This window comes from Haliotis rufescens, unplaced genomic scaffold, assembly GCF_023055435.1.
Source record: "Haliotis rufescens isolate VD_foot unplaced genomic scaffold, xgHalRufe1.0.p SCAF_1, whole genome shotgun sequence".
NCBI lineage: Eukaryota > Metazoa > Mollusca > Gastropoda > Lepetellida > Haliotidae > Haliotis > Haliotis rufescens.
In genome coordinates this window covers 70,586,563-70,599,858 of record NW_025963779.1, presented here as the reverse complement: position 1 = coordinate 70,599,858, position 13,296 = coordinate 70,586,563, and the positions used below count along the sequence as shown (strand labels likewise).

General features: G+C 40.9%; 1 protein-coding gene across 3 annotated transcripts; it reads left to right on the top strand.

Moving 5' to 3' along the window:
- The first annotated feature begins 551 nt into the window (after nt 1–551).
- On the top strand, nt 552–12,521 carry LOC124119479 (receptor-type tyrosine-protein phosphatase mu-like). Of its 3 annotated transcripts, none has more exons than XM_046481995.2 (15): nt 552–641; nt 2,373–2,421; nt 2,855–2,948; nt 3,529–3,585; nt 4,026–4,114; nt 5,549–5,766; nt 6,562–6,649; nt 7,346–7,422; nt 8,444–8,480; nt 8,823–8,920; nt 9,590–9,715; nt 10,073–10,224; nt 10,319–10,454; nt 11,256–11,366; nt 12,389–12,521. In XM_046481995.2, exons 2-15 carry the CDS (start codon nt 2,415–2,417, stop codon nt 12,398–12,400), a joined length of 1,302 nt encoding a protein of 433 aa, XP_046337951.2. In that variant the 5' UTR covers nt 552–641; nt 2,373–2,414; the 3' UTR covers nt 12,401–12,521. The 3 variants fall into 3 exon arrangements, with proteins under 3 accessions (XP_046337951.2, XP_046337950.2, XP_048256253.1); XM_046481994.2 differs by having other exon boundaries at nt 12,373–12,521; XM_048400296.1 differs by having other exon boundaries at nt 625–641; nt 2,408–2,421; nt 12,373–12,521.
- Nucleotides 12,522–13,296: the final 775 nt, after the last annotated feature.

Here is a 13,296-nt window from a genome sequence, read left to right as displayed (position 1 = left end):
ACAAACCGGTGGTTGATATTATGAGCAACGTCCCACGTAGTCAGGGTACGATGACACGTAAATAAGTCAACGAGCCTGATAATTTGATCCTAGTGAGTCACCTCTTACGACAACAAATAGAATGTTCTGGACCTGTTACAGTCCCATGCGGGTTGACTGGATACTGATGATGTTGACTTTATAAAAGAAGCAAGGACTTCCATACGTGAGGACATTACACAATAAAATACCACCGTATGATGGACCGGGTATTCAACATCCAGCGACCTGGGCCTTTTTTCTGACAAACCCATTTTTCTGTCACTGCTTCAGAAGACACGCACGCACGCACGCACGCACGCACGCACGCACGCACGCACGCATACGCACGCACGCACACACACAAAATGGAGTCCATATTCTTAATTCAATTACCCCTTCCCGAGCAGCATAGTTTCACAGTGATCACTACCGTGCTGATGGATTTGAAACTTTGTTTAGATTTACTTCATATGAATATTATTGATGTCAGTGACAAGTGGGACAGGAAATAGAAGGTTGTAGTGTGTGACGTACAAGTGGTATCAGTATCGATGTGAAACAAGGACGTGCACCTTACATAACGGTTCATCTACTAAACATTGCAGGCATGAACGCAAAGGGTAAGTTCGCTTTTCTAGTGATCATTTACCTACATCATTGCAAGAGAATGTTTCATCAGATAAAAAGTCTATTCCACTAACATAACTGGCCATATCAAATCTGAAGTAATGCCTAAACAATCTTATTGTCACACGTGGCAATTTGTAACTGAATTCTCCTTATACGGGCAGAACCGATTACCCGTATTAGTAATATGATTACATATTTTATGTTATTGGCTGAAGTTTGTGTCACAGAGTCTAACCAGTTAGGTCAGTTGAGTGATGAACTGTATCATGTTAACCACAGGTGAGGTGAAATGGGGTTTAACGTCGCGTCCAAGATTATTGCACTTATATAGCGACGTGCATGTACGTGTGTGTGTTTGTGTGAATACCTCACTCAGACACAGTACACTGACTCCGAGTCCGGTCCTTGTTTAAGCCCCTTAATGCCGAGAGCAAGACAGGGTAACAACAAGTACCGCTATCCGGGCGGACGCTCTACCACTAGACCACGGAAGCGGTATGTAACCACATGTACTTCCATGAAATAAAAAGTCAAAAAGGTTGTTCCGAGAAATATTTTTAAAACATATGGATCATTAATAAACAGGAAAACGTGCAGCTGTGTAGTTATAAGTAGTTAAATGATTGGACCGCATCCGTGGTCTAGTAGAGCGTCCGCCCGGAGAGCGGAAGGTCCGGGGTTCGATCCCCGGCCGCGTCATACCAAAAGACCTTTAAAAGATGGTACTTGTTGTTACCCTGGCGCTCGGCATTAAGGGGATAAAACAAGGACTGGTCGGCTCGGAGTCAGTATACTGTGTCTGAGTGAGATATGCATGTTAAACTGCGGCAAGGTATCTCAGTGAGCTAGCACTATAAATCGGCATCAGTCCGGGCTAATACAAGCACACACACACACACACACACACACACACACACACACACATGCATGCACGTCGCTATATAAGTGCAATAATCTTGGACGCAACGTTAAACCAAATCTCACCTTCACCTAGTTAAATGATTGATAATTACAGCATTCGTGTAATGAAGCATGAAGTAAAAATTTATTTCTTGTGTAGTTGAAGTAATACGAACTGACGTTCAAAAGTAATTATACCATATTTTTTATGGTCTGGGATTATTCACACAAAAAAGATTCAATCGACATTCACTAACAAATCATAAAGAAAACCATAAGCTCTGACACACATGTATGTAGTTGCTTGAACGGCTGATGCTAAAGGCAAGTACTTCAAAGACATTCAGGAAACGACTGTGTAAGTGAACAGTGAGCATGTACCGGCAGCTGAATCCACTGCATCCCCCATATGGATCCGTGTCTACATCTGTTTAATAACTGCTACTTCGCAGACACGTTTTTTTCATACACGATAGAGTTTATGTGTGACAATAACCTTACAACACTAATATCAACTGGATTTGTATACGAAAATGAAATAAGTCTTTATTTGTTTCGTGGATCAAGCATGGTTTAATGGCTCTAGATTGAAGGCATGAGAGATCATGGTTAGCCCTTTAATATATATTAAGCCTTTTACTTAAAATAGTAATTAATCGTATAATATGCCGTGTTGATATAGGGGGAATAACTCTGTGGCATCATGAGTGCATATCGGTTCAACAAGGTTTTTCAGATGTCAGAATGCCTCGCTGTTGAGGAAATTACGGACTTGTTATGCAATTAACTTACTGGATGTGTATTCTTGATTATTTTTTAAGGATTTACCTTCTCTTTCGCCTTTCGGGGATAACAGCACAAGTATGGAATGTAAGTGTACTGGTATTGATTAGTTTCTGTCATATTAATCCTTAACATTAGAACACAGTGACTCCAAGTGTTAATACATAAACAACTGCCTGTGAAGACACGTTTCATTGATATTTAATAGGCTATAACTGAAACAATTCATTGCCGAATACCGAGTGAGAAATCGATATCCCCGGAAGCGCTCGTTAAATCTCCAACATCATCATCATCATCATCATCATCATCATCATCATCGCCGAATATCGCATACCTTTATAGTTAAACGTGAACATTGCGTTTCAAAGTGTGTCAGTCAATTAAAACTTGTCAATTGATAACTTGAACAATCATTTAAAATCTCGTTATATATAACTTATTATAACGCATAAAGTATAATTTGATTCAACAATAAATATAACCTTCACTTCTTCCTATGTCTGTTTCATTTATTTAGGTGATTACTGCCCATATGTCATATGTGTATCAAGTGGCTTGCTTGTGGTGATATTTGTGATCGAAGTGTTCACGTGCATCTACCGCACACGCCGGTAAGTCCCGTGTTAATCTGTATACTGAGAAAGTACATTAAAGCGGGACAACGCTTCACAGTAGGTCAAAACATTAGTGTTAGTGCCTCGTGTGAAATTAAGATAATGTTTCGTTGTAATTAGGGCAATTATAAAAACAGGTTAAGTGTATTTGAATGACCTGTGGCTACTTATTGACTCGAGTCTTGTCCCTCTTTTATGTGACAATTATTTATTTGAAATCACACACACGCCCGCTACCTCACACACACACACACGCACACACACACACACATACACACACACACACACACACACACACACACACACACACACACACACACACACACACACACACACACACACACACACACACACACACACACACACATACATACATACATACATACATACAAAACATACATACATACATACATAACACACAAACACGCATATACACACAATGCTAACACGCACACAGACATGTATCCGTGCATTCTGTCGTTACTGATGTTATACAATTATAGACAGGTTAATGTTTATACAAAGTCATTCATCTGTGGCAACGAAACCCTTACTCAATTTTTTCTTACCATTTCAGTCACAGGTGGCTGGGCGGAAACAGTCGTCGTGTCAGTGCATACGCGAACTCTGGTCGGTGAGTTGCACTTGTTATTGCTGTGTACAGAAACGTCCCTGTAACAAATTGAAAATGGCTTGTGGAAACATTTACCTTCAGTGATCACTGTATATGTACCGACGATAACACTAGTAAATTCAAAATGTCAACATCAGGAAATAACTGTCCCGATTATCTGCCGAAACAGATTCCATAAAGGCAAAATAGTGATGAATATTTTGAATGGATCACTAAAAATAAGTGATGACGCCGGGTATTCGTTGTGCAAGGCACATTAAGACTCTATTCTGGTCTGTCATCAATCGGATTGTTTATTTTTCCCGTTGAAAAACTGTCCGACTGCCAAAGCTGGCAGTTCTAATCTCTTACTCTGAGATCCACACTTTCAGGTGTGCTTCCGACACTCACCACCCGTACACCTGTACTCAGTGACTTATCATTTCCTTGTGCAATTCCAGGGTAACACCGATTTCTCGTGACGGTTCAATGAGCTGCCTATCCAGAGGAAATCAAAACAGCCAAAGTCTATGTTTAGAAGTGGTAAACGGTATGGTATTTGGTTTTATAAAGGTTTATAAATATGATATACTTTGCAGAACGTAGGGGATAATTTGTCTGAGGTGAAACTATAGGAAAATACTCAAATGTCTGGCAATGAAAGTAAGCGATTTATGTGGCAAGAACATTTCCGAAGAAGTCCACTCCAAAACACAACACTGTGACAGTCATGAAGCACGTGACCCAGGACAGCACGTGCAAAGGGTGTTATGCCTGATTTACCATTTTCACTCAGACTCGGTTGTTAGCAGACGCAAACTGATCTCTTGGAACTAAACGCCCAAAGACACTTATTCAACACATTTAATCATTAAAGAAACAACGATCATGCGACGTTTGCAACGTTCTTAACGTTCACGTGCTAAGGTCATGTTGGAGGTGGGCACACGTCAGAATCTTGTTGCCCAAACGCTACATGTTTCTCAATTTGTCATCAGCAGATTGTGAGCGTCAGCGGTGTAGGGAACGTCAGCACTCCCAACTTCAACGACCGAAGGCATCGATTCTAATGAGTCTTTTATTGGCGTTAACGTCGTACATCATGATCGTTTTGGGGGCGGGTCCATAATGGTATGGGGTGGTATCAAAACGACTGGCTGAACTGCGCTCAATACCGTCATTGGTAGAGTCACATTTCAACACTATCGGGTCAGCATCGTTGCACCACTTTTGCAAAGCGTGTTGGGCAACGTTTCATCTTTCAAGATGATAATGCACGTGCTCATCTTGTGAGGATTGTGACCCAATTCCTCCAACAGCTACACACCCATGTCATGCCATGGTCAGCACAACATGAGTCAAGCTGACATTGGTCGACTCATCAGAAGCATGCCTCGAAAAATTCGTGCATGTTTGGCCAACAGAGGTGGTTTTACCCGATATCAGTGACGTTGGCTGCAAAATGCAAATTTCGTATGACCCTCGACCTCTTTAACGACCTTGTGTGCCACCATCTCATCACATTAACCATTAGAACCCAGAATCTGATCGCCTACTCCCCAGCAGATATGATCATATCATATAGGTCACAAGATATGTCTTGATGATTCCCACTATCCCCTACATTTGTGGGATAGTATATACAACGTGTCGATCTACAGAGAACTGATACAATGGATGTGGAAAAGTCTATACTCACTTTGCACCTGATGTTATGTAATGTCGTCGATATTCAATCTGGATGTTCGTTTTATTTGACATTGTGTAGGAACCAGATTCAATCCTGTCATACGATTAGGTATTGAACAAATTCTGAGTATGAGTGACTGTTCATTATGTCCATTCAATTTTAATTAACTGAACTTCAAATTATCACATCTGGGAAGTAACGGTGGATGGGTGCGATTTCGTACTATAGTGCAAGGTACTGCAACAACGCTCTCGAGATAAAATTCACACTACATGCATCAGCTGTTTATTTCAGAACTCCAAGCAGTCAATAACAACCCGTGTCCAAGTACCAGCGGCGTCAGTGACGACAAACGCCTCGGCACTGACGCTGTCGACGACACAGTGTATGACTCCCTCAGTCGCCAACACGGCCATCCCAATAGAGAGTCAGCTACAGAGACCCGCGAGACAGACATGAGGCGATGTCTACAGCTCTTCCTCAGTACCAAGTGTCTGTTCAAGCAATTTGAAGTAAGTGTCATGTTCAATTTACATACTACGAGGTGAAGGCATTTGCTATACAAGCGATTAGAAAGTTTGATGCATGTAAAAAATGTAACTTTATAACATTACATATTTTTTCTTTTTTGAACCGCAGTAGTCTGTAAAACATCTTGACCCTTAAACGTCTTCCGATACACAATACATCCGATATATCCCATCTCCGTATATTAAAACTATAAAGTAGACCGCTTCCGTGGTCTAGTGGATAGAGCGTCTGCCCGGAGAGATAAAGGCCGGTGGTTTGATCCTCGGCCCCGTCACACCAAATGATGTTAAAAATGGTTCTTGTTGTTACCTTGCATGGCCGTTGGCTTGATTCTTCAGAACAGTATCATCATTAAGTGGTATTGTATCAGTCGGCTTTGCATTATCACAAACAAAATTCACAGATAATCGAAAGTAGGTAATGCTTGAAATATTTCTAGGTGGATGACGTCACACAACTGACAATGAGCAAACAATTGGATATTATAAAAAAAAATGTGTTTTTTTTAAATTGAAACTCTAGAGTTTGAATTGTGAAATCACGCCTGTTCTGGTAAACAAATTGTGTGAGTGGCGGGTTCTACCGGTGGGGCGCCACCTGGTGTCATCACTGACTTTCAGTGATCCGTTCGTGTTGTTTTCACCGCGGTTTCGCCTTTTACCCCCAATGAAATAGGTTTCGTAGGAAAATCAACACCATGTTTTCTGCCATTCTGACGTTGTATTTGTTTTAGCCAGAAATATGATCTAAATGTTTGATTATCAACTTGTTTGAAGGATCTACCAAGAGCAGACTACACGCTGTGCAGTGAGGCGAAGAAGAGTGATAACATCTGCAAGAACAGATACCGGGATGTTCTACCGTGTAAGTAGCCTCCGACCGGCAGCTGTACACCTTGCACAAACGGCCAACGAAAAAGTGCGAGTTCCTTGTTCCTTGTCAATTCATCGCGAGCCTTCGCGAGGGACATACAATGTCAATTAACTCAGGGGAGATAATCCGTATATCTTAGTGTGGACAGGGAGAACAAAGGCCACTCATTCAGAGAAGATATATCGGTATATCCCCGAGTGAAATTTGATATTATTTTGAGAGTGGCCCAATTGATGCCCATTTGATTACAAAGTTACGCCCCATAGGATTTCGAATCCCAGATTCATCCTGAATATGAGTTTATATTTTGAGTGCACAGTAAACTTCTAATACATGCATCCCTTCGGGCTGTCCTGCCCCATTAAGATGATACGCCGTGACATTACCGAAATAATTTTCATAACGACATTTATCCCACATCACTCACTGGTTGTTTTCATCAAAGATAACGTCTAATCACGCTTGTCAGCAAAGACGTTACTTCATGTAGGTAACCATCGTCTAGTTTGTTTGTCAGCAATATTCCAGCTATTTGACGTCGGTCTGTAAATAATGGAGCCTGTTTGATATTATGAGTAAATATTTATTGGTATATAAATCGGTGAAACCCATTTCTGTAAATCTCACTATGAAATATATTTAATTTATTATTAATGCTCTCTGTTTGTATCTTCGCTACACATTCAGATGATAGCAGTCGAGTTGTGTTAAAGGTGGTCGCCGAGAATGTTTCCAGTGGATACATCAATGCTAATTACATACAGGTATGTTCGTTGTTTCTGACGTCATTGAACATACGGGGCGCAGGTAGCACCATATTCTAAAACGTAACAGGTTGTTAAGAAATGTGTTCCTTAGACGACATTCTCCGCTGATTGTATAAATTCCAATTTCACCATGGTTACGCTGTTAAAACATCACATTTATGTTTTGGGCTTTCCACTCACACAATGATTGATTTGACACAAGACACACACTGTACTGGTGGCGGTACACAACTAACCGCTTACTCACCGTATAACGCAACTTCAATTTGTTTTAAAAATCCACGTTAACGTAACTTCAATTTGATTTAAAAATCCACGTTAACGTGCATGAAAGGAAAAAATATATAGTTTTGTGATGCAAAGTATTATTTGAGACAACATAGTTACCATCACAAATGCCACAAATTTCATATGGGTAAGTACTTGAAACAATATTTGACATACATTTCCAAATGTGTATGAATTCATAGTACGACTGTATGCGATAGATATTCACATTAATCGTTACATCGATATCAGATTGAGTTTAAGTGTGTAAATGAACATAACCTATCTAAACTTCCGGGCAATAGAAAGTATACACTTGAAAACTGGTTTTGAGCAAAATATTACAAACGTTACCAAAACAGTCGCCGAAACACTGCAAGCATGACGCCTAAAAGCACAACTATGATGGTATGAAATACCCGTGTGACCGTATGAAATACATCACCATCGACTATTCATTGCTTTTTTTCATCAAACATTGGTGTACACTTTCTGCCCGGCAGGCTAGGTACGAGAACCGAGAATAGTACATACAGAGAAACCTCGTTTATCCAGAATGCCCGTCATCTGGACTATCATTGGGGCAATCTATATATGATGGGCGTGATATTACTACGTATCTCTTATAACGTAATCCGGACATGTGTTAACCCGAACGCTTACAGTAGAAACGGTGATGTCTGGTATAACGGGTTTCAGTGTATTCACATACATGCACCGTTAATATTGATAACGTTATATTTCTCACCAGGGGGTCGGCAGCCTGCAACAGTTCATAGCCGCGCAAGGTGAGCTATCAGTAACAAAGAAATTATCTCTACTTGAGATTTTATTATTTTCGTAACCTGCCATGGTCGTTTTGCTGTCACTTCAAGCCTTTTTTTTATTCTTCCATCACAAACATTTCAGCAAGCCCATTTCCTTCATTGGATGCCATGAACTAATCAGATTAACTTCATGTTTCTTAAAGGGGCAGTCGGGTAGCCTAGTGGTTAAAGTGTTTGCTCGTCACGCCGAAGACCCGGGTTCGATTCCCGACATGGGTACAATGTGTGAAAAGCCCATTTCTGGTGTCCCCCGCCGTGATATTGCTGGATTATTGCTAAATAATACTCACTCATGTTTTTAAGGGCCGTTTCTGCGTGTGGTGCCAGACTTCTGGAGGATGGTATGGGAGACCCATGCTCGACAGATTGTCATGCTTACGAACATCATTGAAGACGGAAAGGTTGTTTTACGAAATTCTATTGATTTATTTCATAAATTTCATGTGTACAGATACACCTCGTCAGCCGGGCTAAGTTCGTCCAGGTAATCCGCCTTCAGGACTGTCATTGACGTGGTGATCAATGATTCAATTATCAGAATAACTTCATTAATATCATTCCCGTCCTGACTAAATAGTGTTCGTATTTAATTTCATAGCCACTGTTTCCTGTCACTTCTACTTTAATAAAACTTAATTGCAGAATTATTACAATCCAAATTCCTTGTTTTCTTCCTGTTACCATTTTGTTATCGTTAAATTGGTGCACACTAAATCTCAAAATGATTGCCATGGAATATTTTCCGGTGCTTATATGATTGTTTAACTTTTTAATAAGAATAACATCGGTCAAAAGTCTGGCTGAAATATTAAGATTAGTGAAGTGGGCCTAGCGCCACTTTGAACAGTTGTTCAATTATATCAAGCTGTGTAATCTTAATGTGGGTGATACGCCTGAATCAATACAGGTTTCAGATGTTTCTCTGCACACCTAAGGGACACAACTCTGCCCAGCGAATTGCGGCGACGAAGACGAATTGGGCACACATATCACCGATATAAGAACGTGAATGTATCACAGCAATTTGGACAGATTATTGAGACATTAACGCAAACCATGGTTATTTTCAGATGAAGTGTGTCAAGTATTGGCCAGGCGAATTCAATGAAAACAAAACATTTGATGACATCATGGTGGAGTTTGTGCTTGAAGAAGTCAGCGACACTTATGTAAAGAGGACGTTCAATATCACCAAGGTAAAAATATAACCTATATTCATAAATCACCAATGAAAGCGGGGCACATTTAAGACCTACGTGAAGGAAAGTGAAAAAGTGTCATGCTCTCGATACAACAGGATACATTGAGCTCGTCCTCTTATGTACATGACGTCAAATAAATCAGTTTCTGGTGTACAGTATTATGTAACTTAATCACACACAGACACAGACACACACACACACACACACACACACACACACACACACACACACTTCTTCCACTCTCAGGTTTATGTGTCAGTGAGCTAGTGAGTGAACGATTGAGTAACTGGAAACTCCTTTCTTGACGCAAATATTGCGATACATTGCCACTAACATGTTCCTATGTTCAAGTCTGGAGAGGTGAAGAGGGAAATATACCAATACCACTTCACCGCCTGGCCTGACTGTGATTCCCCACGTGATGTGACGTCATTTCTCGACTTCCGGTCAGCGGTGCTCCGAGATGCGTCAGCTGTACACGGACCAGTCATCGTCCACTGCAGGTAGTCCTTCTTTCACTGTGCTGTTTGAATCAAGGGCGTTGAGTTTTTAATGTTTACTAATATTGATGTAATGACACATTATTGCTCATTTCAGTGCTGGAATCGGCCGAACTGGAACATTCATTGCTCTGCACTACCTCCTGTCCCAGGCAAAGGCTGACGATATTGTGGATGTTTTCGGCTGTGTATCTCACCTCCGAGAACAGCGGATGGAGATGGTCCAGACCGAGGTGGGTGCCATAACGCTGAACATACAGAACGGGATTTTGTGTTTAACATAGGTGCCGACTCCCTCCTCCCCAGGATACCGAATACCACTAATTGTTGACTGTGAGTCTCACTGCCCAGACCTGAATCCCGAATACAGCTTAACACGAATCCTTCAAGCATTGAGAAGAGGTGCGATTTGTAGTTAAATTACCGAAAAAATAAAATATATAAAAGAAATTATTACGTCCTCCAATATTATTTTTTTAATGTTTAATCTGAATATCAAATACGATTATATTTGCGTCCTGCGTACCACACCCCTGAGTTCCTAATACCCTCTAAATAAACACCCGAATCCCCATACTAAAAGTTGACATCCTCATTTACACTGAACCGGTGCGGGACCGTGGGGTAGCCAAGTAGTTAAAGCGTTCGCTCGTCACGTCGAAGGCTCGGGTTCGATTCCCATCATGGGTACAACGTGTGAAGCCTATTTCTGATGTCCCCCGTCGTGATATGGCAGGAATATTGCTGAAAGCGGCGTAAAACCTCACTCACTCACACAAAGGGTGATTACACTTGGGTAGTCCTATCACATTTGACACAAGTTTACAAAACCAAAATCTGTCCGTCTCCAGACTGTTGTTTTGTACAAATCATCAGCAGTGAAAATTGCGTTCTACACAAGGCCCAAATTACGATGTCTCCATCTCGATGTACATGAGTATCAGGGCATGAAGTATAAACCCAATTTAATTTTTCAAATTATTTTCTCTATATTTATACTCAATATTATCATGCGTGTCGGTGTTTAATTCCAGGAGCAGTATGCCTTCCTGTTCGAGGCGCTGTATGAATATACAACTGGAGCCTACAGTGCATATCGTGCATACTCGGAGATGAGCCTAAACCTGGGGCTTGACATTGTAGCGGTAAGTGCCTACTATATCACCAACGATGTTGTATGGTAGTTGTTGATAGTTACGCAGTGGGTATATCACACTTCATTTTAATGAAATATGGGGTTCAAACGCGTATAGTATCACTGTTGCAAAGTGAGGAGATATTTTCTATTTTCTTAACGTTTATGTCGTCTTTCTTTCAGTTTCCCTTATGCTATGACACTGTAAGAGGTGACTGTAGTTGTCTGTCTTTTGTCTATCAACTCTCCTGTCGGGCAGTGTATGTGATACAATGGGATAAAACCACGAGTAGTTTCGATGCGTAGTTGTGTTGTGTAATTAGTATTCACGTTATGCTATCATCAACAAAGACGGAAGTCGGTATGCAGTAGCGCATACGTGTGAGAAGCGGAATTTTTTTTAAAGTAGTGGTGCATGAACTGAACCTGACACAGACCATAGTAAATAGAGGGCTACCTCCCTTTGATCATATTGAATTTTAACAACAAGGTCATAGTAATTTGGTTATGTCATTCTCCTTGTCCTGAGTTGTTTCTGATCAGATTGAAATACAATTTGAGCTAGCAGGCAAACAAAGCTATGTATTGCCAAATATGTTCAAGCTCACCCCTCTTTAAATACCTATTTACTTCTGCTGATAAAACGGACACAAGATTAAATTAAATGCACTGTTCTTCATTTCAACCGAGCCTTCATGTAACGATAGGCGGAAGTAGTTTGTGTGAATGCTTTCCATTTTGAAAAGAAATCCGACTGAAGATATTTATAGTTTTGACATATTTCCTTGTGGCGATCTAAAGAAAATCTGTGCACATTTGACTATTATAAGGTAAATATGTTTATTTGTTCAGGCTGTCATCCTATTTCTGGATATGTGTGATCCGGTGAGAATCAAGTTACCATTTGGAAGCATTTATATCACCTGCTTATGATGAACTATTTGAATTATGTTTTGTAAATTCTCCACCAAGTTAAATGTTTCATATTGAGGATGGGGAAAATATGAGAAATGTAGACTTTTCTGTTTCCAGACACATCTGTAGGATCTGGAATCCATTCATCCAACCTGGACTTAGATGTAGCGGCCCAACTGTAAATCTGAAAGCACTTTTATGTACACAAATCATGCAATGATACATGTAAAATAAAAATAATAGATGTTCATGGTGAGTTCAGTTTTGTGTTTTCAATCATGGTACTAACAGACCTACAAATGATATTCAGCAGAGAGCAACCATACTGTGGACTATATTTAGTTTGGTTGCTCTCTACTGGTTTTCATAGGTAGGCCTGATTAAACACACACAACGTGGTTTTCCGAAGCTGGCCACTAATCAACGCACTGCCCATACACATATGGCCATCCAGTACACAGTTAGTAAGTCGTGACAGGTTGCAATGATCAAGAGTTCGAACCCCTCTTTCGCACTTGTTTTGACAGCACTTTACCCGTGCATGTGGTTTTCACAAAGTAGTAAATGTCTAAGACCTTCATCTCAGGGCTTTCCTCAACATTAAGCTGACACAGTGGACAGAGCGGCGTCATATCGAAATCACTCGATTTCAGCATTTATGCGGGTGTGATCCACCAAGAAGTAGGATCTGGAGACTCTGCGGCTCGTGACAGTTGGTGCCTGCCGGAAAATTATGTTCATACCCGTATCTCTTTTATAGGAGACCGCCTCCGTGGTCTAGTGGTAGAGCGTCCGCCCAGAGAGCGGAAGGTCCGGAGTTCGATCCCCGGCCGCGTCATACCTAGAGACGTTAAAATATGGTACTTGTTGTTACCCTGTCTGGCACTGAGCATTAAGGGGCTAAAACAAGGACTGGTCGGCTCGAAGTCAGTATACTGTGTCTGAGTGGGGTATTCATGTTAAACTGTGTCATGGATACCTCAGTGAGCTAGCACTATAAATCGGCATCAGTCCGGACTAGTACA